The 24498-nt window shown below is 45.0% G+C and overlaps 1 protein-coding gene and 1 pseudogene across 1 annotated transcript; one reads left to right on the top strand and one right to left on the bottom strand.

Moving 5' to 3' along the window:
* Nucleotides 1-11592: 11592 nt before the first annotated feature.
* LOC142043402 (sodium- and chloride-dependent neutral and basic amino acid transporter B(0+)-like) lies at nt 11593-18850 on the bottom strand. The gene is made up of 8 exons (XM_075054564.1): nt 18779-18850; nt 16097-16325; nt 15887-16012; nt 15677-15795; nt 14352-14451; nt 14004-14113; nt 12790-12957; nt 11593-11682 (listed from the first exon to the last, which is right to left on the bottom strand). Exons 1-8 carry the CDS (start codon nt 18848-18850, stop codon nt 11593-11595), a joined length of 1014 nt encoding a protein of 337 aa, XP_074910665.1.
* Nucleotides 18851-19086: 236 nt separating this feature from the next.
* On the top strand, nt 19087-23311 carry LOC142043401 (ubiquitin-conjugating enzyme E2 J2-like; annotated as a pseudogene).
* Nucleotides 23312-24498: the final 1187 nt, after the last annotated feature.

Genomic DNA, 24498 nt, shown 5'->3' with positions numbered 1-24498 from the left:
GAATGCTTAATGCCGGGGTGAGTTTTACTGCAGTGCATGAAAGCTAGTAAAAAGCTATATACACCACTGTGTTAGGAAATCAAGCTTTCCCTTGTGCACCATGGATCTCTCTCTGGCCCAGAGCATCTTGAATCCCTTCCCGAACAGCAGAGAGATGCAGAATGCTCTTGGACCAAGGCAGCCTTGCGTGTAGCCCGATGGCCTTTGTCTTCCTTAGAGATGTTTTGTGCCTAGCCCAGTGCATGCACATTCCCCTCTCCCCCCCAGGTTACAAAACATCCCCATGAGGCTTATCCACTCACTCCTCTCACCAAGCTATCACTTCATACCCATCAGTGACTTCTTAGAAGAGTGCAACCATTATTTCATAACCATTAAGCTCACAGACAGGGATGTTTAGAGATGTGGAATTAGCAAAACAAGGCTTAAAGCACCGTCTTATCCTCCTCCCACATCCTTCTGTCAGGAGGAGAGCAGGACCCCAGCTCCTCAGCAAGCCCTGGACAGTACAGATAACAACTCACACACAGACTAGCTGTCCAGACGTCCCCCAGATTTCCTCTGACCCTTGCTGAAAGGGGAGAACACAGATCTGAAGGGTTTTGAGTTACAAAGGAGCAAGTTAGCTCAGAGAGAGCATAAGATGGTTCCCAGCTGTGGTGGTGGTGCAGGCTCTTGACATTTCTGGTTTTTGTGTGAGAGTGATACATAGTTTTAACACTTGCTGCACACTGGTGCCAACACTGAAGATTGAAAACTAAACACAAAACTTCACAGGACACCATCCCGGTTCTCCATCACCTTCACACCCCTTCTGCCACCTCAGACTCTGCTCTTGCAGCTGACTCTGCAGCAAGGACTAGCAGCCAGTCATCATCCCCTCCCTAAATGTACACAAAACCCCTTGTAGAACTGGAACTGAAAGGCCACAATATAAAATCCATTGCTCTTCGTAAAATTCTATTGCACTTTGGTTTCTGACTGACTTTACACTGTCATTCCCAGTACCTTAATTCTGATTATTATCAGCCTATTGCAGCAATGAGAAACTTGGACTCGGGTTCTCTTCACCTGTTCTTCTTCTCCTTTCAACAGCCACAGGAATGAAAAAGTTTATTCCTCCAGAAGCCCCAGGTTCCCACACATCTCTTTATGTCTCCTGGTTAATTTTCATAAGATTGCACAACAATTTTTTTTAGTCATATACACAAAGGGATTCATAGGAGTATTCAGCTGAAAAAGGTATTACTCTGTAAAGCTGTTTTCATGTGCAGTGTCCTCAGAACCAAAAGGCTTACCATAAGGCTCCGTTTTGCATGCCATGCAAACTTTTTACATGAGGGCTGTGAGAAGGAGCAGAAGATAAGATTATCTTAAAATTCTTTGCCTTCCCCCCATCTAATTAAATATGCAGCAGAGCTGTCTTGGTTCCTAGATGAGATAAACAAGCAATCCTGGACAGACTCATGGCTCATGAAATTCTAAGTGAGTCGGGAAATATTCCTCCACACAACTGTGTATTCTCCAGCAGCGCAATTTAATACAGCAAGAGCAATGAATTGCTTTGAAAAATCTCACTTACCTGCAGAGTCTCAGCCCAAGAGCCCATCCCTCCTCTCCAGAGTCCCCAGGGAGCAGCACTCCCAGGGCTTCAGTTGTCTCCAGGAGGTGAGTCACATCCTCCCCATATCAGGAAATCATCTACCCTAAGGAAACTCAAATGCAAATCCCAAGAAACTAAAAACTCCTTAGCTATTTCTCACCATGGTCAAGTCAAATCAAGGGAACAGTCACAGCATTTTACAGCAAAACCAGACTCAGAGGGTTTCTAAAGAGCTCTGAAAAGCAGCAGCATGAGGCTTTAATCACCTCAGGACACTCAGATTCATTTTTTTTATAATCTTGAGTGTAATCAATAAAACAAGGCATCTGCTAAAAGAGAGCAGTGACAATGAAGGAGTCCCTCCCCTCTTTCTGGGTAAACTTCAGCTTTGCTTTAAAAAATGAAATCAGGATTCCCCTATCCAGTTAGTGAAAGGTCCTGCATTTTCTACCAATATTATCCTTATTCCTCCAAATTTGCTGCTGTCACCACCATTTGAAAAATCTTACCTAGCAACCATAAATAAGATAGTAAACCACACTACTACTAAAAAAAAAAACAAACCCAAAACAAAACCAAAAACCACACAAACACCACTGACTTGGGTAAATCTTGCCTTATTTACACCATATGAATCTTTTGGCATCAGTCCCTTAATAGGCAAATGCAAGTGATGTAACACACTTGGTATGTTCTACAACAGGGGCAGTCATTTCCCCCAGGTGAAAAATATCTGAGCTGCTCTCTGCCACTAATACAAAAATGAGCAGGATTTGGTCCTGAGTGTGTTGGGTCTGAGGAAAAGTGGCCAGCATTGCAAGGATAAGAATCTCCAAATGATCCTTATCTAGGAAGATTCATCTTTGCCATTAAGAAGCATGAGAACCCACTCCTACCTCTCCTGATGGTAATGGAAATGCCTACAAACAAGGGACACTGCTGTAGCCAAGAGGACCCATAATCCACACTTGCTTCGTTCCCTTACATCGGCTCCAGGTTTTTAGCTAAGATGCAATAGAATATTTGTTGGACACAGGAATGAGGTTATGAATTGTCTTAATAGCAGTCAAATTCAGGGGAGCTTGTAAACTGGACCTAGAGTCACTAACGTCTGCAAACAAATACTAAAAAGGGACTTGGGATGAGTCTGATGTGCCCTTGGTACAAAGTGCAGGCTTATAACAGCTGGTGTCAGAAGGACAAAGCTCAGGGCAGCAAAACAAAAGTTAGTCATTGCTCTGGCAAAGCCCCAGCATGACCTTTCCCAGGGTTTGGGATGATCATACAGAGGCAAGGAAATGGCATGTCACCTCAAGCACAGGGTGACTTGGCACATGCAGCAGCTGCCTACTGACAGGCAGAAATGTGGGGTGGCTGCTTAAGCCCACCTTGATCATAGAGGAGCAGCCAGATGTAAGCAGCAAAGATCCTAGGACCCACAGGAAATCTTCCAAGGTATTCAGGGTGTTGTGATGAAGTTGCAGCTTTTACAATCAAGGAAATTAATGCATTGATGAGCTTTGCACCAGGCCACTGATTTCTGGAATAATGCACAATTGGACCGTAGAGCAAAAATGTGCAAAACCCTGAAAGGAAAACAAAAGCGTCAGAATCCTAACAATTTACATTTTGACTCTGAGTTTGGAGAACCATTTAATTTAAACCTTTTCCACACCTGTTTCCCCAGCTGAGCCTGAGAAACACACTGACAAGGACAGACTTGTTGTTCACTTGTCACTTAATGATTTTCTTTCCTGAGAAAAATGGCATTGTCTTTTAGAAATTCCTCAGTCCATTAGTCAATAGTTTAGGGAAAAAAGAAATCTAATTTTAAAAGATTGAACAATTATTTGTGGAAACATCTTTTCCCCACACTTGTTTTAATATAAGGATGACTTACATTTTTTTTCAGCTCTGGTGGAGAAGTCACATACCATCGATCAGGCCAATAAACCTGCCAAGATCGTTATGAGCCCCTGCACTGTGGGGTCAAATTTCCCCTTTTAGTGACTGGCTGAAGATGTATGCAATCAATACAGGAGCAAACATATCCTGGGTAACACAGGGGGAGGCACTACCCTGGGGACAGTTTGTCCCAGCAATGCACACCACAGTAGTCCATAACAGGGCCAGGTGCCTCCTCAAATTTATGAGCTGTGTCTTGACAATCCCTCTACAGGGACATGAAACTCTTCCAAACACTCCTGGGTGAGACACAAGCTACCTGGACGATGAGACTTATTTGCAGCAGCTTTTATGTAACCAAAGGGACCATCAGGGAAATGCATCTCCTAAAAGATGTACAGTCCCCCAGGTGCAGCGTGGAGAGGGCAGGAGAGTGAAAAATGTCACACAGGGCTTTGCATAGTGGTCCAGAGGCTTTGGTGAAACAGTGTTGTCTTGGTGCCTTTGTTCAAACCACTGGCTATATCTGCCTGCACTCTTAGGGACCGGCTCATGCATACTACTGTAGGGCTTAGACTTGGGCTGGTGATTCCTTTTCTCCTTGTTTGGACAGTGCCTTGCACAGGGGTCCCAGGCAGTTACTGGTGCACCTGCGTAGTATGGTAAAGTGATAATGAGAAGGAGGGAAATGAGAGACTCATCCTGGGAAGCTATATCATGATTACAGGGGGACGAGGAGCTGCAGAAAAAGAAATTACATCCTACATAAATAGGACTTTACTTCTTCAACAATAACACAAAGCTGTCCTGCATTTTCTGCACTTTGTATGTCATGGAAGCACATAGGCAAAGCCATTGCAATGCGCTGTCTTACTGAAAGAGGAATTTGTTCAAGAATAAAGCTTATAATAGGTACACGACATGTTTCCAGTGTGCTACCCACATTAGGTGGGCAGCTCTCATTTGCTTAGACTTCAGTAAAACATCTCTCACTGATACCAAAAAGCCGGACGAAGAAACTCTCTAAGAGTCATTTTGGAGTTTTAGAAAGCAAGCATTCTTTATTGCAGTGCTGGATGCACGGGGGATAGTTCCACCTAGCGTGCATATCACAGCTTTAGCTCAAACAGCTTATATAGAATAACTAATTGCACATTAATCAGATTAGTATACATATACATAAAAATGATTATAATTGATTATCATAGTACTGCCTATATCCAATCATGTGCAACGAAGGATCCATTTGAGTCGAAGGGCTGCTTTTACGACCACCGACCTATTTGAAGTTCTTGTTGGCTGTCCTTGAAGTCTTTATTCTTGTCCTTGTTCTTTGATCTTGAAGCTTAATGCAGTTTCAATCACATGTGGTCAGTTTCAACATTGTTCTCATCTAGCATACAGGAACATCTAGTCATAAGAGCAAAGAACTGCAAAACTTATGAGTAACTACCTCTACTAGTTAATTGCTTGGCTGTACTTTTGTCTATTGTTTAAATCATAGTGTTAGTATAAGTTTTCTAATAATTATTTACCAAATCTCACTTTTACAGTCACCTAGCAGCAAACCAGTTTCCATGGCTGGTACAAAATACTAGAACCATCAAAATATTTGGATACCACACAGAATGTAAGGAAATATGCTATTATCACAGGTACAAATACTATGCTTGGAGAACTGGAGATTCTTAAAAAAGAGATAAGTTGGAGAAGGAAGTGGCTAAAGTGGGGATGGTGTGTCACCAAGATCACACGGAGATTGGCGAGAAGATCATCTAGGAAAACTGGATGACCTCAAGGGCCTGTGTTGTAGAAATGGGACAAAGACCACACAGTGCAAGTGCAAGGTCAACATTTTGGTCCTAAGGATGAGGATTTCTGGATACATTTGTTTAACTTAGGGTGACTGCAGGCTGCCAGGTGGATGCTGCCATGGAAAAAGCAGATGAGATACTACAATGTACAAGCAAAGTCATTCCACTAGAAAGGAAACAGTTTTTGTGTCCTCATATGAGATATCTGGAATAGCCTGCACTGCTCTGGTTCCTCAAGCAAGTTACTCTAGAAGAAAAGGAATAAAGGAAGAAATGAGGGGAATGAGTCTTTTCCTTGGCTAACAAATTACAAATGGAGAGGAATCTTGGTAGAGATCTCCCTGAGAAACTGAATGCCAGAGAAGAAGGGCAGTTAGGCAGGGTAAATCACAGCACTGATACCTGAACAATGGGTATAAGGTGCTCATGATGGATGCCAAGGGCTGCACCTTTCCTGGTGCTGTTCCTTGTACCTTCCAGCAAAGGAGCAGGGCTGTCTCCATCCTCACATTAGCTGATGAAGCACATGTGGTAGCACAAACAGCCAGGCCACATGGCTCACCAGGCTCCTGCAGCACTGCTGGGAGGTTTGACTTTCAACCATAACTGCACAGTCAGTGTTTACAAAACAAGTTTCCAGGGAAGCAAAATAACACACCGAGGAAATAATAAGCAGCAATGTGATCAGATGGGAGAGGGAGATCATTTCATTACCTGAACCAGGCCTCATTATTCACCATTTCCCTGGCAAGAGCTGATAGATGCAGGCTAATGAATCTTAGCACTCCGGATGAGCGGGAGGAGTGCCGGCTCGGTGCTGCCGCATGCTAAGCAGGACCAGAGAATCAGTAAAATATGAACTCATCCATTGCACCACTGCAGCGAGATGAGAGAGGGTTTTAGCCACTGCTGGCTTGGTCTTACTGAGTAACCCCAGCTGTGGGAACGCTGTGCCTGCTATCTGGCCCAGGGGAGTGAACTGAACTCTAAATATCCCAGGAATAATAGGGGATCTGCCACATGGTCTGCATACACTGGTGATAGGTGCAAGGGCCAGAGTTGGCTCTTTCAGGAAAGCCTTCCAGGACCAACAGTACCAGCTGGAGACTTCCCAGACTGTCCTGGCAGTTAAACATCATCCTGGGCCTGGTCATGACACAAGGAAGACATGAACAGAGGAAGAGGCAACAGCATCAACACGGAAAAACACAATAGCAGGAACTTTGCCCGCTTCTGTGGCACCTTTGTTTCCTCAACACAGTTGCCCATTGGCTACTGTGGCCATTCCTCCCTTTAAAAACCCAGGGAAACAGCTAATACACCATTCACTGTACACAATTACTAAAAAAAAATTTAAAAAAATCAACAAAGTAAAACCAAGCAATGCTCAAGAAACCATTACAAAAGGGGAGCAAACCTCTTTAACGTAAATGAGTTCTCAGAGTTGCAAAGACTACCTCTGTTTTTTCTATACTTTTGCAGACCTCACAAGCAACGTGGCCCCCAGATTTCATATGAAGAACCAGAACACTTGGCAAGGCTCCTCTGGAAGGAGCTTACACACTAGCAGCCAACGTAGGATGAAAACCTATTCAAAGAGGAACAGGCATGGGCTGACATTACAGGGAAACGCTGCCCTCATCTGTCTTCCAGTGACAGGTTTTATTTTCCTGCCTACTGTGCCTAAACCATTCATCACTTCCAGAATGACAAGACGACTCTACTGTTGCAACCAACTCTAAAGTCTGTGCCCGGGCCTCTGTTTGCACTGGAGCCACTAAGCAATGCTGTCGTCGCCAACTGGAGTCAATATGACCATGTTGCTGCAATGGAGTTGAAACGTAGAAATATCTTGGTTCTCTGTATTGAAGATAGCCTCTTGGCTCAAAAGAAGAAAATGTCTCACACATTCTTTATAAAACTAAAACTGACCAAAGAAAAAAATAATCCCCAGTGTCAGCTGAGTGGGAGTACTGAGAGGCAGCACTGGGGTTCAGCAGGAGCAGAGCAACCCCTGCTCCTGCAGCGATTTGCAGGCTAGTGCACCAGGCAGCAATGCAGGGGCCTGGATGCCTGCAGCCCAGCCTGTGACAGAAAGCCACCGAGAACAAGGCTGGTTTGCCTCTTCCATCCACATTGGTAACACTCCAGCGCACGCACACATACACACATACACACAGAGCGGAGGCACATGTCAAGCACCATCGGTGGCCCTCAGGAAGGTGAAATGAAGGAGAAATTCAACGTGCATTCATATTTCATAAAAGTATAAGCTTTGAAATTGGAAAATTACACCTAGTAGATGAAGTGTAACACTAGCCAGTTCTGTATGGGTTTGGGGTGCAGAAGGAGCACCTGTTAAACCTCTGTGGGACAATGCCGCTGGACAGCCAAGGTCTTCAGAAAGTACTCTGGCTGGTGGAAGTGCAGATCGCAGTACGTATCCGTTAGCATTTGCAGAGCTCCAGAGGAGCACAGCTCTCAGAGCAGATGGAGATGCTTCTCTATCGAGGCCTGTGTCTTTTAGTTCTTTTAATGAAGTTAGCCCTGCTGAAACTCTGAGAGAGGGGCTGGAAAGTCCGATTCTGCTGGGTCACAGGTTGCTGACAGTTCTCCTTGCTTGTGCCTTTCCCCCTAGATTCCCATTCTTTTTGATTTTATTTTGTAAATCCTGGATTTAATCAAAGTCTGCATCTCCAAAATTGAATGTACGGTTGCCCGGCATCTTAATGCCTGGAGCATCGTCCCAGCACAAGCAGACAGGTCTCCTTTGGTGGCACCAAACTGACTCTCTGGAGATTTGGGGCAGGGGTGTACGATCAGCCCCAGGGTTTGGAATCCAGCTGCATGATTTCAGGTCTCCCACAGCAGCATGGTCAGTTCTCACCCAGCCAAAGGCTGCGGCCAGCCGTGGGCACTGCGCAGCCGCAAGCTTTACCCAGCCAGGCAGCCAGGTGATGGGAACCAGCTCCATCCTGTATCATCCAGGCTCTTATATCACTGTCCAAGGGGAGCAGACTGGCCAAAGCTTGCCAGAAACTTTACGGCCCATGCAGAAATGCTCATTGGAATGTTTTTAACGTGTTTCTTGAAAAAAATACCCTCTGCCCAGCAGAGCTAGTCAAGCTTTCCCTGTATTTTGGTCATAGTAAGAGAGTCTGCACCAGAAGAAGTTCTGTCTTCCTGATTGCTTGAAGAGAAATAATGCAAGTCTGGAACTCAGGAGACTGTGCACTACAGGCAGATGTCCAGATGAAACTGCGTTCAGGCTCTGTGGAACATGAATCCGTTTGTGCCTGGCAGAGCACGCGCAAGAGAGAGAGAGAGAATTCGGTAGGTTTCTCTTGGCAGCAATCTGCATTTTCTTGTAAATGAGTTAAAATTTGCAAATATGAATCACATATAGTTCAAGGTTTGCTCTCCAGGACAGCTGTATGAGATCAAACCAAAAGCTCAGGCCAGGCCAGCACCTTGTCTCTGGTACCAGCCTGGCATAGACACCCAGGGTCGGAGCGTAAGAGCAGTAGAAGCACTACAGACCCACTTTCCTTGCATTCTCAAAGTCTCCTGAACCAGAGGTAGTGTCTTGTTGAGTTTTGGGGCTTTTTTCCTTAGTTTTCCTGAAAGATTTTGAAGCCATGCAACCGTTTAGTACCAACACCTTTTGGCAAGGAGCTCCAGCGCTGGGCTGAGCATGGGACAAAACACTCCGCCTTTCACTTTAAAGCTGCCACCTGGGAAGTTCCCATCTTTTCTCTGGTTCTAAAACTATTACAGGTAGGGAATAGCCATTCCTTAGTCCCCTTCGTCAGTCCCCTTGTGATTTCCATAGATGGCTATTGGCTCTGCTCCACAGCCCTGATTTTTGCAAAGCAAAATCCTTGTTCCTTTTACTTGCTTGCTGAGCAGAGCCTATTCCAACGCTCAGGCTGTCTTTTGGTGCTTTCAGTGTACCTCTTCAGTTCTGCTTTGACTTTTGGGCTGAGGTAGCAGCACATCACATTCGAGATGCACGTGCACATTTCACCTCCACGCTGACTCCATGCTTCACTGAGGTGCAGCTTTACACTTTCGTAGTGGGCTGAGTTAGTTATCATGCACGGATAAATCACTTCAAGAAATTTATCTCTAGCCTTCTTGAGATTGTTTTATTGAGGAAGAAAACCTTCTTTTAGCAGCTATGGCTGTGCTATCAGTCAGCCTGACTTTGATCGAGCAGAGTCAGCTCAGGTAAGGCTGCCATTTCCCACGGCATTTCCTTCGGTGGAAGATCCAGTTTAACCCACTGCTCCATCTTCCCTTCACCATAGCTTCTCAGTCCCACATCACCTCCTCCCCTGCCTGGTCAGATGCTGCTGTCTCTGAGTCATCTGATTTCTATGGCTCTAGCCTTCAGGGGATCTACTAAATGATCCTGTGACAAAAACTACCAGCACTGTTCATTTTTTGTTTTTTAAACCGATCATCACACCAAACCAGTGTAGAGGAAGGTCGTTCCTTCTCGCATAGCGACAAGCTCAACGGTATTGCTAACCAGGCACCAGGACCAGAGCTGGAGGGGAGGTGGGAACACGGACCTCTGAAACTGCATCTGGCCAAAAGGCTCCACATGAAACTGCAGCTGCAGTCAGCATGAGTTGATGAACCAGGTCCGTTCACCGCGGTGGAAAATCTCTCCCCACATCCAGTTCTGACCACACGTATTTCATCTCCCTCTGCATCACTGAGCAGAGTGAGAGACTCCCCCACCGGGGCAAGAGAGAGGACAGGGAGAACCAGAGCCAGGACCAGAGCTGGTCTGCTGCCCTGTACAGGCTCAGATACCCAGTTACCCCCCCTTTTTACAGACAAGTAATTTACAAAAATCAATGAAAAATACTTACACGGGAACAATCGATGCTATATATAGCCTTCTTTCCTCATTCCTTTCATCAGATGCCATTTACGTACAGCCCATAGATTTCAGTTCATTTCTTCCCCTCCCCTATATCGTCTACCCAAAAGGCTAATCTACACAGAGGATCTGGAGCCTTCCTGGGACTCACAGGAACCTGAGGTTAGATATTGGCTCCCCAAATCCCCTTCAGGGATGGCCAAACGCTAACTTTTAAACAATAACTGACATCATTAGGGTAACATGGTTTTTTCTTTAAAGGGTCCCGTCAGCATTTGCCTTATTTGCATCACAGCGCTACATTGGAAAAGATTTTTGTCATCCTTCAGACAGTTGTAACAATAATTTCCTCATTCCAAATCAAGAAGTCAAAAAGTCCACTTCCCCCTCACCTCCCTTCCAAAGCAGCTCAGACCGAGAAAATAATTTTCTAAATTTCAAGAGGTGTTTCTTAAACTGCAATATTTTTCTTCTTCAGTACTTGGTAGTCTGTATTTACTAACCTTCCAAAAGAAAGACCATTTGGACAAAAAAGCAAACGTCACCGAAATCACTGAAGCCAGGTTCTTCCAAGGTTCTTCCAGCAATGTAAACCCTTTTGCCCCAGTAACTTCTTTGGGGCCAGCAGACATTAATTTGTTTCAAGACCAGTTTCAATTTGAACGTTCCGGGATCTTCTGCTGCACCAGCCTTTGTGGAGCATTCCCAACCCCTTCAGAAGGTGACTCACAGGAAATATGTGATCTTGCCCTCAGCAGATGGGCTGTGCAATCACCTCCTCACTCCTGTGCAGCTCCCCAGCAAGTCAGCTCTGCTCACACCCTGGTACCTCTCGCTTCTCCTTCATCCCTCTCCAAAGAGTTGCGCTACGACTGCGTGGCAGATGCGCCATCCCTCAGAGCTGGCCTGCGGTGCCACGGTGCCCGCAGCAAACAAGCCACGGCCATGGACCTGAAGCCAAGCAATGACACAAAGCCCTGCCATAGGCCCACAAAATGATGGACAATTAGATTTAGAGCTGAAACAAGAAAATAAAGCCTTCACTTGCAAACACGCATGCTGCTTCTGGGTCTGTGCTGCTGCTTCCTACAAAAAACTAAACAACAAAGGCAGGAAGGGGACACCTCAGCAGGGCCACATCACCCACAGGCATGGAGAACGAGAACAGCGTGAGGCTCAGGGGAGCTCTGGGGACTTGGGAGTGGGGGTGCACAAAGTGTGACGGAATTGTGACGTGGGGCTGGAAAGGTCCACTCACTGGGACAACCGGTCTGCCGAGATGACCCGTGGTCAACTCCAGCCTGCAGAGGCCAGAGTGGCTTTCACAGGGCAACCATATTGCTACCGTGAGGCTCGGCTTGCAGCCGCGCAGGAGTTCAACGGGAGCACCAGCTCTCTTCTTCACACATCTGGGTCTGGATAAAAAAGACCTTTCGATAGGGCCAGTCTGATTCAAAGCTCCGACACTGTTCAACAGCCACCAGCCAGGTGGGAGCGAGTGCCAAATGACTCAGCTTCACAGCCGCTGCTTTCCAATGCAATCTCCAGGGCCACGGAACAGCGAGCAGCGAGCGAGCGGGCCAGCATCCCGGGCAGAGTCGGGCTGGGCCGGGGGCTTGTGCCGACCCCTCGCAGGCCCCCGCTCCCCGGGTGCTGGGAGCGCAGCAGAAGACACGGGCGCACGCTGCTCTCTGCTGGTCAGCGCACCGCCACGCAGCCCCGGCTGCAAAATGTCCTCTTGCAAAGAGATGACGGGGTAGAAATGACATTAAAGACTTCTTCTTTTTTAAATCTGACATCACGCCTATGAACAGCCTCTGCAAAAGAAATAACTTTGGGGTTTTACATTTGCTTTCATAAGCTCGGCCCCTAACTTATGGCTTTACATACCTATACAAACGCCAGCCGAAATACCGCTTTTAAAGTGTTTCCGCATTACGGATGTGGCATTTTGGAACTGCACACGTCTGTGCTCTCTTTCCTGACTGAAAACATACTTGTGTTTTGAGCCAATCCACAGGAAATGTACTTCTTTTCCACTTCTACTTTTCTCTTTCCAAGAGTTTTCCTTTCACTCCTGTTTAGCTAAAGTTACTAAAAATCATTCCAAATGTCCTTGGGTTCAGTGGATTCTGGACACTGAAGTCAAACAAGCCGGGAAAGCTGTGACCAACAGGACTCTGGCAAAGCTTGGCAAGAAGAGCATACATCAGATCTTGCACTGGCTCGTTTCTGTGAGGAATGGGAGGCAAAACTCCAGAAAATGATATGGGGATAGAAAGAGATAGAAATTCTTCAGAGAATTTAAAGCAGCTGGAATAACAGCAGAAACCATGAAAATCACCGTTGAATGTGTGGCTGCACTCCCAGAGAATTAGGCTTTATCTTCTTATCAGGACACAGTAGGGTAAATTTGCCTCTGATGCAACTACCAGAGGGATATTTTGGTCTAAAAATCCAATTAACGAATACCTCAAGGTGCTGAACATGTGTTGGAGAAGACAGCACAGGTGTTCCTGACAACGCCAAGGAAAGCAAGACTTGAGGCTATGACACCTTTTTTGCACCCTTACCTGACAAAGGTTTCCTTCAGCTTTAACTATTTTTAGAATAGCGGCAATGGGAATCCAGATGACGCAGAAGATGATCATGCACCAGCCAACGGCGGTTCCCCAGGCTGGATATAACACCGAGCCGTACGTGGGAGGTGAAAACGTGACCAAAGACCAGACCAAAATTGCCTATAAAAAATGGCGAAGAGATTAAGAGAGAAAAGCAGTTGTCCAGCTAACTTGAACTTGCACCGTATTTCCAAGTTGGTTAAAAAAAGGGGCCATCTACAAATTCGGCACATTTCCCTTTTGCTTTCTGAGTGCAAGAACGGTTGGGCAGGATTTGGTGTCCAGTCACAGCCAAGCAGTAAGACTGAAGGACAGGGCTGAAAGACAACACTGATACGCACCCTAACACTTTAGGTACATCTCTGCTTAAAAAGAACGTGATCTCTAGGTTCTGTTGAAATCTCATGTTGGAGAACATGCAAGTTGCTGGATGAGCCCAGTACCTTTCTCTGGATGTTTTATATGTTCCCATGTTCCGCTATTTACAGGCAGATGGGAAAGAATCTGAGATCAACTGTTGGCAAATATTGCTGCAGAAATAAGATGTTTTAGGGGCAGCATTTTCTAAACTGTAGTCTGGACAGATTAAAGGCAATATGCTGGCCAGAGTGACTTGGTACTGCTCCTGGATTTGGGATGTTAATGGATTCTCTCATAGTAACATAAATCAACCATCACCACTCACAATTAGAAGTGCCGGAGTAACGAAAAACTGAGACACACATAACAGGACATAAAAAGGTCTCATTTAGACAGGGCAACAGCTGGACATCCAAAGAACAAACCCAAGCCAGGAATCTGTCCTGAAAATGGGATTCCCCTCAAAGGGGAAAAAATCTAGGTTTTCAAAACATTTTCCCAGTCAGAAATGAAGATAATCCAGCTGCTAAGATGGACAATCTGGTTGCTCCGTGTGTCTCCTCAGAGGGCAGACCCAGCTCACTAGCAAGTGACCTGAAGGTCCAGCCTCACCTGGAGAGGACCCAAGGAGGAGCGGTATGTGTCGGAAAGCACAGATAGCACGTAGTTTGCTTCACTGGCACAGCCATACCCGCTCTTTATACATAGGGCCTGGGCATTCAGCCCTGAATCTTCACATGGAAACCTCTTCAATATCAAAGTAATAGGTTCTGTCACACTAACACAATCCAGTCATCTGCACTCACCATTAACAGCACAGGAGTAATGAAAAACCAGCACATTCTCCACCACAGCCAGAACAAACGGCTCTTCTTTCCAATCATCATTTCAATGTCTTCAATGAACCTGTTTCCTCCTGTTGAAAGACCAGCGTAGGGTGCACTGTAAAGCAGGTGCCTCCCTTGCAGGTGTGGTGCCTCACAAGGGATAGAAGAAAGGCAACGGTCAAGGGCAGTTTCTCCGGTTTGGTGGTAACCATTAAAGCTTTTCAGCCAGTTAAGTTATAAATGCTTTACTGCGGTAATTAATGTTTAATATACACTCTGCCTGGGATTGCATAGTCAAATCATGGATTTTCAAGGCAAATAATTTACCGTAAATGTAGATGATGCCTATTATCTCCAGGACAGCTGCAATAAGGATTCCCCATCCAGCACAAAAGTGATCTATTAGGTTAACCCAGTAAATTCCTGCCTGTAGAACAAAAAAACAAAGAGGTAAAAATGTACCCAGTCCCAGTAACATCTTTATGCAAATAAAACAAGTTGCGTTGCTCAAGCCAGTCTAACTAATCACCAGTCTGAGTTTCTGAAGTTCCCAGTTCTCTAGGCTAAGTCCATGTTTCTGAACATTATTTCCTTTAAAGATCTCTATGTCAAGTGGAAAAACACATCTGACAAAATACTCTCGATCTGTATATTAATAACAAGATACATGTGCACGCAAAGTATATCTAGAGAGCTGAGAGCAAAATGTAAATTTGGAACTTACTCTATTAAAGCTGATGCCAAAGGTTTAACACTGAGCTACAGCAACAGCTATACCAGTTATCAGTTCTGGTAGGCCTGTATACTCCTACACGCACAAGTTGTCCACGTGGGTTAAACACAGCTTTAAATACCAGCATGCAATAGCAGGATCACAGAGCAGGAAACAAGCTTTAAGCCTTTTCACACTCTTGTGTTCTGAGATCTTTGCAAGCTTCCCTGCCATCATGTTTGCTTGACCACACAACTGTCTATTCACTCCAATTGTCTCCTTCACATTCTCAGTCTAATTGCATAGATAAATCTGCATTTCTAGGTGGAGTCATGGCAATGAACCTTTACATCCTTAAAAGCAATTGCCTCAAGAAGTTTTCACAGTATACTTAAAATTCCTTTTATGTATGTGTATATATGTATGCGTGTACACACACACACACACACACACACAGAGACACACACACAGGAGAAGTAATCATACAATCTACAGATGCTTGTGAGCTAATAGGTTTTTCTGACGCGAATAGGCCGTTTCTCAAATCCTGTCCTGTTTGGCAGTCAGTTCTGAACAAAAAGATCCCATTGGCATCTATTAGCAGTACCCACAGCACTGCAGACAGACTGTATGCGTATGCTTGAGATTACACAAAGAATCTCCTGAACCGAGGAGCAATAAATCAGGCTGATGGTTCACAGGCTCTGTACAGGCCTTCTGTTTAAAAGCACATCTCAGTTCAATAATCACCGAAAACCTTGGGTTCTTCAAAGCTTCCCTCTGGGAGTTTCTTATTTGCATGTCCAGGCACACTGGCAGAATTCAAGATTCTCTCAGATCAATCCATGCAAACAGGAACAGTTGGAAAGGATATTTTGACTTGAGTTTATCGCTTGCAGCGTAACTAAAGCTACAGCCAAAAAAGAATTGAATGTCTTACCTGAGTAACACAGATAAGACCAAGAAAGAAGAGCAATATGCACACGCCCAGGGTTATAGGGATTCTTAACTTTTTCATCACTTTGGGATATATATCTTGTATGGTGGTTGTAAGCGTTTCTGCAAAGGAAGAAGTGTGGGTTTTGAGCAGCACAATTAAGAAAGGCAATGTTCATTGGAAAGGCCATGGGTTACTTAAAACCCCACTCACCTATGGTGGCAAACTGAGAGTCAAGTCCCAAGAGCAGGAGCATGAAGAAAAACAAGAAGGACCACAGAGGAGAAACCGGTAACCTGGAGAGAGCTTCTGGGTAGGCTACAAATGCCAGATCAAATCCTGGGAAGCAGAGGAAGGAAGGAGGTTACTGTCATGCCTTGGTCAAAGCAAGTCCCAATACCGACAGCGTGACGATCAGCTTACCTGAGTCCACAACCTCCGAGACGGGTCTCTCGGACACAAACGCCATATGTCCCAAGATGGAGAATATCGCAAACCCAGCAAATACGCTGGTGACGCAGTTGGTTACACAAACTAAAATAGCATCCGAGTAGCAGTTGTTGTGGAACTTATTGTACGATGACAAAGCAATAAGCCCGCCCCATGCCATGGACAGGGAGTAGAATATCTGGGTGGCCACATCTTTCCAAACCTACCAGCGATAAGAACATGGGCATTATTGTATTAACTTACAGTACGTATCAGGAACATTTAAGTCAGCCCTCTGTGGAAGCTCCAGGGTTTCTCTACATTTAACCTGAATGTTTAATCCTATTTCATTTAAGTTTTAGAGTAGGTGGGATAGAGCATGCTTGGTGACCTTGCAGTCTTAAGCACAAACAATACCTTCTATGATCTCTGAAGGCCACATCCTGAGTATGTTGCCAAATACTCTAAATCTTACTGTGCTAACCCTGAAGAAGAGCTTCCATTCATTCACATGTGTGGGTTCTTGAGATATGAATCTTGTCACAGTGCCAATGAATAAGGAAAACCAGGACAGGGTTGCAGGAGTGAGAACTTCCATGTGCTCTCCAACTTGTGCTTCTCACACCGTGACCCAGACAAACCACTTCTGCCTCTGCTGCAGCTCCTTAGTTAGCACCAAAAGCTTACATAAACCACCAAAAATAAATATTGCACTCAATGTCTGCTTTTGGTAAAACTGAACTAATGTTGGCATAAGCCAGAACAAAAAAATCCAGGCTTCCATTGTGAAAGGTGCTCTTCCCGGTCCACCTAACTTTCCAAGCTAATTTCCTGGGCAAGGCACAGCCTGAATTTCAAACCCAGTGGTCCCTTCAACCTTCTGATAAAGTCCCTTGAAATTATCAGTAACCAAAGCAAGTGGGACTGATGCAATGAGAGCAACACTTGATCCCAGAGCAAGACCTTTCTGAGCAGGCCTTGCTAGGATGAAAGTCCAGCATGTCTGCAAGAGCTGCTCAGAGGCAATACCACAGTTGTCATCACTGTCTGCTGTGGCAGGGAGGAGCCAGAGTGTGGCTATTTGATTCTTTCAGCATTTACAAATTTTGAGCTAAATTATTTTTGTTTAGCTCGTAAGCAAGCATCAACTTTTTGTTAAATAAAGCATCTCAACTTCATTTTATGAAACTTATGAATCTTAGAAGACATTTTCAGTTATGTGGTTCAGAGAGTTACAATTACATTAACACTTTAATAATGTAATCGATCATGATCCTGTCCCTGTACGCACTGCTAATGCAGAAGATGTAGATTAAGAAACAGAATTTACTCATCATATTCTAAATATGTATACCAAATATGTCTAATTCATCATCATAGCTGTGTTTGTGGATGTTTGTTTGCCACCAGGGTGCTTTGTCCAGGGAAAGCTGAGATGCTCTGGACCATGTGCGGAAGCAGAACCGGGGGAATTAGCAATCCTGGGCTGCAAATGCTGTTGTTCACTGCACTTTGGTAACTCTAATGTGAGTCAGTATTTCCCCAGAGATTTTCAGAGGTTTGCACATTTGATACAGAATCATAGTATCATTTAGGTTGGAAAAGACCTTTAAGTTCATAGAGTCCAACCATAAACCTAACAGTGCCAAGTCCACCACTAAACCCTGTCCCTAAGGGCCACATCTAAAGGTCTTTTAAATACCTTCAGGGATGGTGACTCTACCACTTCCCTGGGCAGCCTGTTCCAGTGCTTGATAACCCTTTCGGTGAAGAAGTTTTTCCTAATATCCAATCTAAACCTCCCCTGGTGCAACTTGAGGCCATTTGCTCTCGTCCTATTACTTGTTACTTGGGAAAAGAGGCCAACACGCACCTCACTACAATATCCTTTCAGGCTGTTGTAGAGAGGAACAAGGTTTCCCCTCAGCCTCCTTTTCTCCAGGCTAAACAACCTCAGTTCCCTCAGCTGCTCCTCACAGGACTTGTTCTCTAGACCCTTCACCAGTTTTGTTGCCCTTCTTTGGACATGCTCCAGCACCTCAATGTCTTTCTTGTAGTGAGGGGCCCAAAACTGAACACAGCACTCAAGGTGCAGCCTCACCAGTGCTGAGTACAGGGTGATGATCACTCCCCAGTCCTGCTGGCCCCACTCTTTCTGATGCAAGCCAGGATGCTATGGGCCTTCTTGGCCACCTGGGCACACTGCCAGATAATATTCAGCTGGCTGTCGACCAACACCCCCAGGTCCTTTTCCACCAGGCACCTTTCCAGCCACTCTTCCCCAAGCCTGTAGTGCTGCATGGGGTTGTTGTGACCCAAGCTTAGGACCCGGCACTTGGCCTTGTTGAACCTCATACAACTGGCCTCAGCCCATCAATCCAGCCTGTCCAGATCCCTCCATAAAGCCTTCCTTCCCTCAAGCAGATCAACACTCCTGCCCAACTTGGTGTCATCTGCAAGCTTACTGAGGGTGCTGTGTGAATCAGCACAGGCAGGACACAGGAACAACCAAAAAACCACAGATGAAATGCAAAAAGTAAGTTTATTTGCATTAACTCACCAACTGGGGGATCCCTGAAACAGCACCTGGGCAGAGGCACAGAAGAGGGAATGCAGGTACCATGGAGCTCTGTCCATGCTAGAGGATTGCCAACCCTGCTGTTTTTGCCTGTTTACCAGGGATTTGCGCAGGTGTAGTTTACCACTGTGCTTTGATCTTTCCCACAGCAGGTCAGGAATCTCAAGCATGTTCAATAGGGTGCCTCTAAGTCTACCATCTGCCTATGTTATCTAAACACAGATGTTTTACTTGTTAAACACACAAGGATAAACAACAATTAGAATTATATATGTATTTTTCTACACCCGAAATGCAGGTCACTTAAGCATGTTTATAATCATCCCTCCTTCCCTCCCTCCCTTGGCCTCCAGCTGCAGGCAGGTGGGGTGTCCTGGCAGTGGAGGGCCTGCTCTAGCAGGGAGAGATGAGCAACAACAGTAATAAGAGACCACCAACAACAGCTAGACAGCCTTAAACAAGACTACCTTTGAGTTAAGAAAGATCCAGTGCCTTATATCTGTGCAGAACCCCTCCCATCTAATATCGTTGAATGGCACTATGTTGTATGGGGACCAGAAATTACTCCCTGTGAAGGTGGCTATTATCATGGGAAAATAATATTCCCTAAAGAATTTCTTTTTAAACCTCTTAGTATTTGTATGATTACACCTAATGGAAGGTTTAAGTGTAGTACAAGGTTGGGTCTTTCAATCACTGATTTCCACCTGAATACATGGAATCTAGCTTGGCCAGTCCCAACGATCTTCATGGGCTGCCTTAGTTTTATGGTGGAAAAGAACCCCACACTGGGCAGCACAGAGACATCAGAGTTCACAAAGACAACTCACGGCACAAAGCTTAGCTTTTAATTTAAAAGATAAAGACTTCTGTGACCTCTTCCCTGAAGTGGTGGAGGAGATTAAACAAAAACAGTAAGCACAAAAAAGATGCCTCGTTTACCAATGGAAGTGCAACATACAGGGCAACTGGACAAAGACAATGGAGACCAGTTGCATATACTCCAGTTCCAGGTATTATATTATGGCAAACAGGTGTACAAGCATCTAGTCAGTGGACTGAATTGATTGCAGCATCACTTGCTATCCAGGAAGGGAAGGCACATCACGTTACTTATACACTGACAGTTGGGTTGTATACAAAAGCCTCACAACATGGTTACCCCACTGGGCCCAAGAGGATTAGCATGTTCAAAGATACCCTATATGAGGGGCAGATATATGGCAACAAATTTGGCAAAAAGTACAAAGGTATCCTTTAAATTAAGGCATGTCTCAGCTCATCGAAAAGATGATTCACTTGAACAAAATAATAGGGGAGTAGATGATATGACCTCTGCCAAAGTACGTGCTCAAGCTATAAATGTGCATATAGCTTGTGGACATCGTTCAGCTCATACCATGTGCACATGGGACATTGCTCATAATCAAACTCCTCTGCCTTTACATATTTATAAAGCATGTGCACATAATTGTACTATTTGTACACAGCATTATATAGGCCATGGGGAAAGATGAAACAGGGTCAGTGGGCCTTGAATACCTGGCAGGTCAATTACACGGGCCCCCTGCTCCTGTTGAGGGGCTGGCGATATGTATTTACTGCTGTGGATACAGTGTCAGGACTCTTTTTTGCTAAACCCACCGAATATGTTAATCAGCATAACACAGTTGAAGCATTAGAACAACTTATTCATCAATATGAACCTCCTCAACAAATACAAAGTGACCAAGGAACACACTTTGGTGGACATAATGTCCAAGATTGGCCTCAAGGGCTAGTGACAGATTGGATATTCCACACTGCCTACCATCCCCAAGCTAATGGCTTGATTGAAAGAATGAATGGGATGCTGAAGGAACAATTAAGGAAGCTAACCAGTACTAAAACTTTACAACATTGGAGTTCACATCTTATTACAGCAGGTTTTTTTGTTAAACAACTGGAATATTCATAATCAAACACCCTATGATCATATTATAACACCTTCAGTACAAAACATGGTGAGGATTGAAATTCTTCCAGATGGTATCTCTCCCAAAATATTAACTACAGGGGAAATGGAATTGCTTATATGGACAGACTGCATGGTGGGACCGCAACCGATTAGCCTAGATGTGAAGATTCATATAATAACCCTTGAGAATGCCATATGGTTCTGTACCCCAACTTCTCCTCTTATTTTACATCCCCTGTTGATACCAGATTCTTGAGTTCTTGTATTTCAAGTATCTTCAATGAATACTTGTGCCTTATCTAGAGGAGATAGCATTGGAACAGTGTTATTGGTGTCATGAACCCAACATCAAATTGAAGTTCAGTCTGAAAAAGTGCAAGCCATAGCTCTTCAACCTTTGTGGGCAATTACCCCATATCAGGTTATCAAACCTGGAGTAATATTAGCTGAAGGAGCAATGGTGTATGCATTACTGGAAGGAGATGACACTCCTGTTTTCCTTATCATAGGTTGGGTCATCATGCTTTGTAGTTTTGTACTACAACCATGTGCCCTGGACACATTTCCACAAAATTAACATGTAAATACTTGGATTTGGTTGGCCTCTACTGTAACTAACTCACCTGCCTTTTGTATTGAGGGAGGATTAACAGCTGCAGATATTTTGACAACATGTTTCATCGGCATGCCAAAGCCAGTAGCTGTATTACAGAATTATGCTACGGTAAGTTATTTTGATGTTAATGTTCCTCGTTGTTTTCTTTCCAAGTAGGTAATGGCTGTGCGCCAAGGAACATTACAAAATCAACTGGCGGTGGACTATCTCCTTCTTTGACACCATAAACACTGCTCTGCTTTTAAAGGTATGTGTTGCTTCAACATCACTGATGAATCAGCCAGTGTAGAGAATGACATTCAACATCTCCAGGACTTAATGCATCAAATGAAACAATCTACTGGTGGTGCCTGGCTAGCTGAGTGGTTTAATTCCCTGACAGAATAGATGGGACACGTGATTCAAAGCATTATTGTAGGGATATTTTTATTCCTTTTTCTATATGCATTTATTTCATGCCTCTGTAAAAAAAAACATCCCGCAAGCCCAAATGGACACCTCCACCTTTGCCAGCCTCAGCGGAAGCAGTCCCTTGAGTGAGGGGGTGGAATGTGGGATAGTAATGGAAGATTGGTGAGGTAATGAAAATAAATTTATACTTTGCATTTCATCCATGGTTTTGTGGTTGTTCCTGCGTCCTGCCTGTGCTGACTCACACAGATGCACTTGATCCCCTCATCCAGATCATTAATAAAGATATTAAACAGAACTGGCCCCAATACTGAGCCCTGGGGAACACCAGTTGTGACCGGCTGCCAACTGGATTTAATGCCCTTCGCCACAACTCTTTGACCCAGCCATCCAGCCAGTTTTTTTATCCAGCAAAGAGTACACCCGTCCAAGCCATGAGCAGCCAGTTTCTCTAGGAGAATGCTGTCAGAAACGGTGTCAAAGGCTTTACTAAAGTCCAGGTAAACAACATCCACAGCCTTTTCCTTATCCACAAAGCAGATCATCTTGTCGTAGAAGGCGATTAGGTTAGTCAAACAGGACCTGCCTTTCATAAACCCATGCTGACTGGGACTGATCACCTGGTTGTTCTGTAGGTGCCGTGTGATGGTGCTCAAGATGATCTGCTCCATAACCTTCCCCAGCACTGAGGTCAGCCTGACAAGCCTGTAGTTCCATGGATCCTCCTTCCAGCTCTTCTTGTAGATAGGCGTCACATTTTCTAATCTCCAGTCAGCTGGGATCTCCCCAGTTAACCAGGACTGCTGGCAAATGATTGAAAGTGTCTTGGTGAGCACTTCCATCAGCTCCCTCAGTACCCTTGGGTGGATCCCACCCAGCCCCATAGACTTGTGTATGTCTAAGTGTTGTAGCAGGTCGCTAACCATTTCCCCTTGGATTATGGGGGCTTCATTCTGCTCCCCATCCCTGTCTTCCAGCTCAGGACGCTGGGTATGCTGAGAACAATGGGTCTTACTCTCATTAAAGACCGAGGCAAAGGCGGCATTAAGTACCTCCACCTTTTCCTCATCCTTTGTCACTATGTTTTTCCCCACATCCAATAAAGGATGGAGATTCTCCTTAGCCCTCCTTTTGTCATTAATGTATTTACAGAAACCTTTTTTTATTGCCTTTCACTGCAGTAGCCAGATTAAGTTCTAGTTGGGCTTTGGCCCTTCAAATTTCCTCTCTGCATAACCTCACATCTTTGTAGTCCTCTTGAGTTACCTGCCCCTTCTGCCAAAGTTCATAAACTCTTTTTTTTTCCCCCTGAGTTCCAGCCAAAGCTTTCTGTTCAGCCAGGCCAGTCTTCTTCCCCACCAGGTCATCCTTTGGCACATAGGGGCAGCTTGCTCCAGCATCTCTAAGATTTTGTTCTTGAAGAATGTCCAGCCTTCCTGGACTCCTTTGCCCTTCAGGACTGCCTCCCAAGGGACTCTGTCAACCAGGCCCCTAAACAGGCCAAAGGCTGCCCTCTGGAAGTCCAAGGTGGCAGTTCTACTGACGCCCCCCTCCTTACTTCTCCAAGAATCAAAAGCTCTATCATTTCACGACCGCTATGCCTCCAACCATCACATCATCTACAAGTCCTTCTCTGTTCGCAAATAACGGGTACAGCAGGGCCTCTTCCCTAGTCGTGTCACTCACCAGCTGTGTCAAAAAGTTATCTTCTACACAATCCAGGAACCTCCTAGACTGTTTTCTCTCTGCTGTATTGCATTTCTGGCAGACATCTGGTAAGTTGAAGTCATCCACAAGAACAAAGGCTAGTGATTGTGAGACTTCTCCCAGTTGCTTATAGACTATTTCATCTGCCTTTTCATCCTGGTTGGATGGTCTATAACAGACTCCCACTATGATATCTGCCTTGTTGGCATTCCCCCTGATTCTTACCCATGAACGCTCCACCATTTCATCACTGTTGTCAAGATCTAGACAGTCATAATACTCCCTAACATACAGGGCTAGCCCACCGCCTCTCCTTCCCTGCCTATACCTTCTGAAGACTTCATAGCAATACATTGCAGCACTCAAGTTTTTGTGAGTCATCAAACCATGTTTCTGTGATGGCAACTATAGCATAGTTTTCCAGCTGCACACTGGCTTCCAACTCCTCCTGTTTGTTGCCCATGCTGTGTGCATTGCTGTAGATGCAGTTCAATTGGGCTGTTGATGCCGCCACGTTTCTGGGGGGGGAAGTCCAAATTCCTATGCGACTGTTCTAAGGCATTTAAGGCATTTTGCCATTTTTTTATAGGCAATTTTGGTCTGGTCTTTGGTCACGTTTTCACCTCCCACGTACGGCTCGGTGTTATATCCAGCCTGGGGAACCGCCGTTGGCTGGTGCATGATCATCTTCTGCGTCATCTGGATTCCCATTGCCGCTATTCTAAAAATAGTTAAAGCTGAAGGAAACCTTTGTCAGGTAAGGGTGCAAAAAAGGTGTCATAGCCTCAAGTCTTGCTTTCCTTGGCGTTGTCAGGAACACCTGTGCTGTCTTCTCCAACACATGTTCAGCACCTTGAGGTATTCGTTAATTGGATTTTTAGACCAAAATATCCCTCTGGTAGTTGCATCAGAGGCAAATTTACCCTACTGTGTCCTGATAAGAAGATAAAGCCTAATTCTCTGGGAGTGCAGCCACACATTCAACGGTGATTTTCATGGTTTCTGCTGTTATTCCAGCTGCTTTAAATTCTCTGAAGAATTTCTATCTCTTTCTATCCCCATATCATTTTCTGGAGTTTTGCCTCCCATTCCTCACAGAAACGAGCCAGTGCAAGATCTGATGTATG

Source organism: Buteo buteo, chromosome 22 (genome assembly GCF_964188355.1).
Source record: "Buteo buteo chromosome 22, bButBut1.hap1.1, whole genome shotgun sequence".
NCBI lineage: Eukaryota > Metazoa > Chordata > Aves > Accipitriformes > Accipitridae > Buteo > Buteo buteo.
The sequence above is the reverse complement of the archived record's forward strand: the minus strand, read 5'-3'. Positions and strand labels throughout refer to the sequence as shown.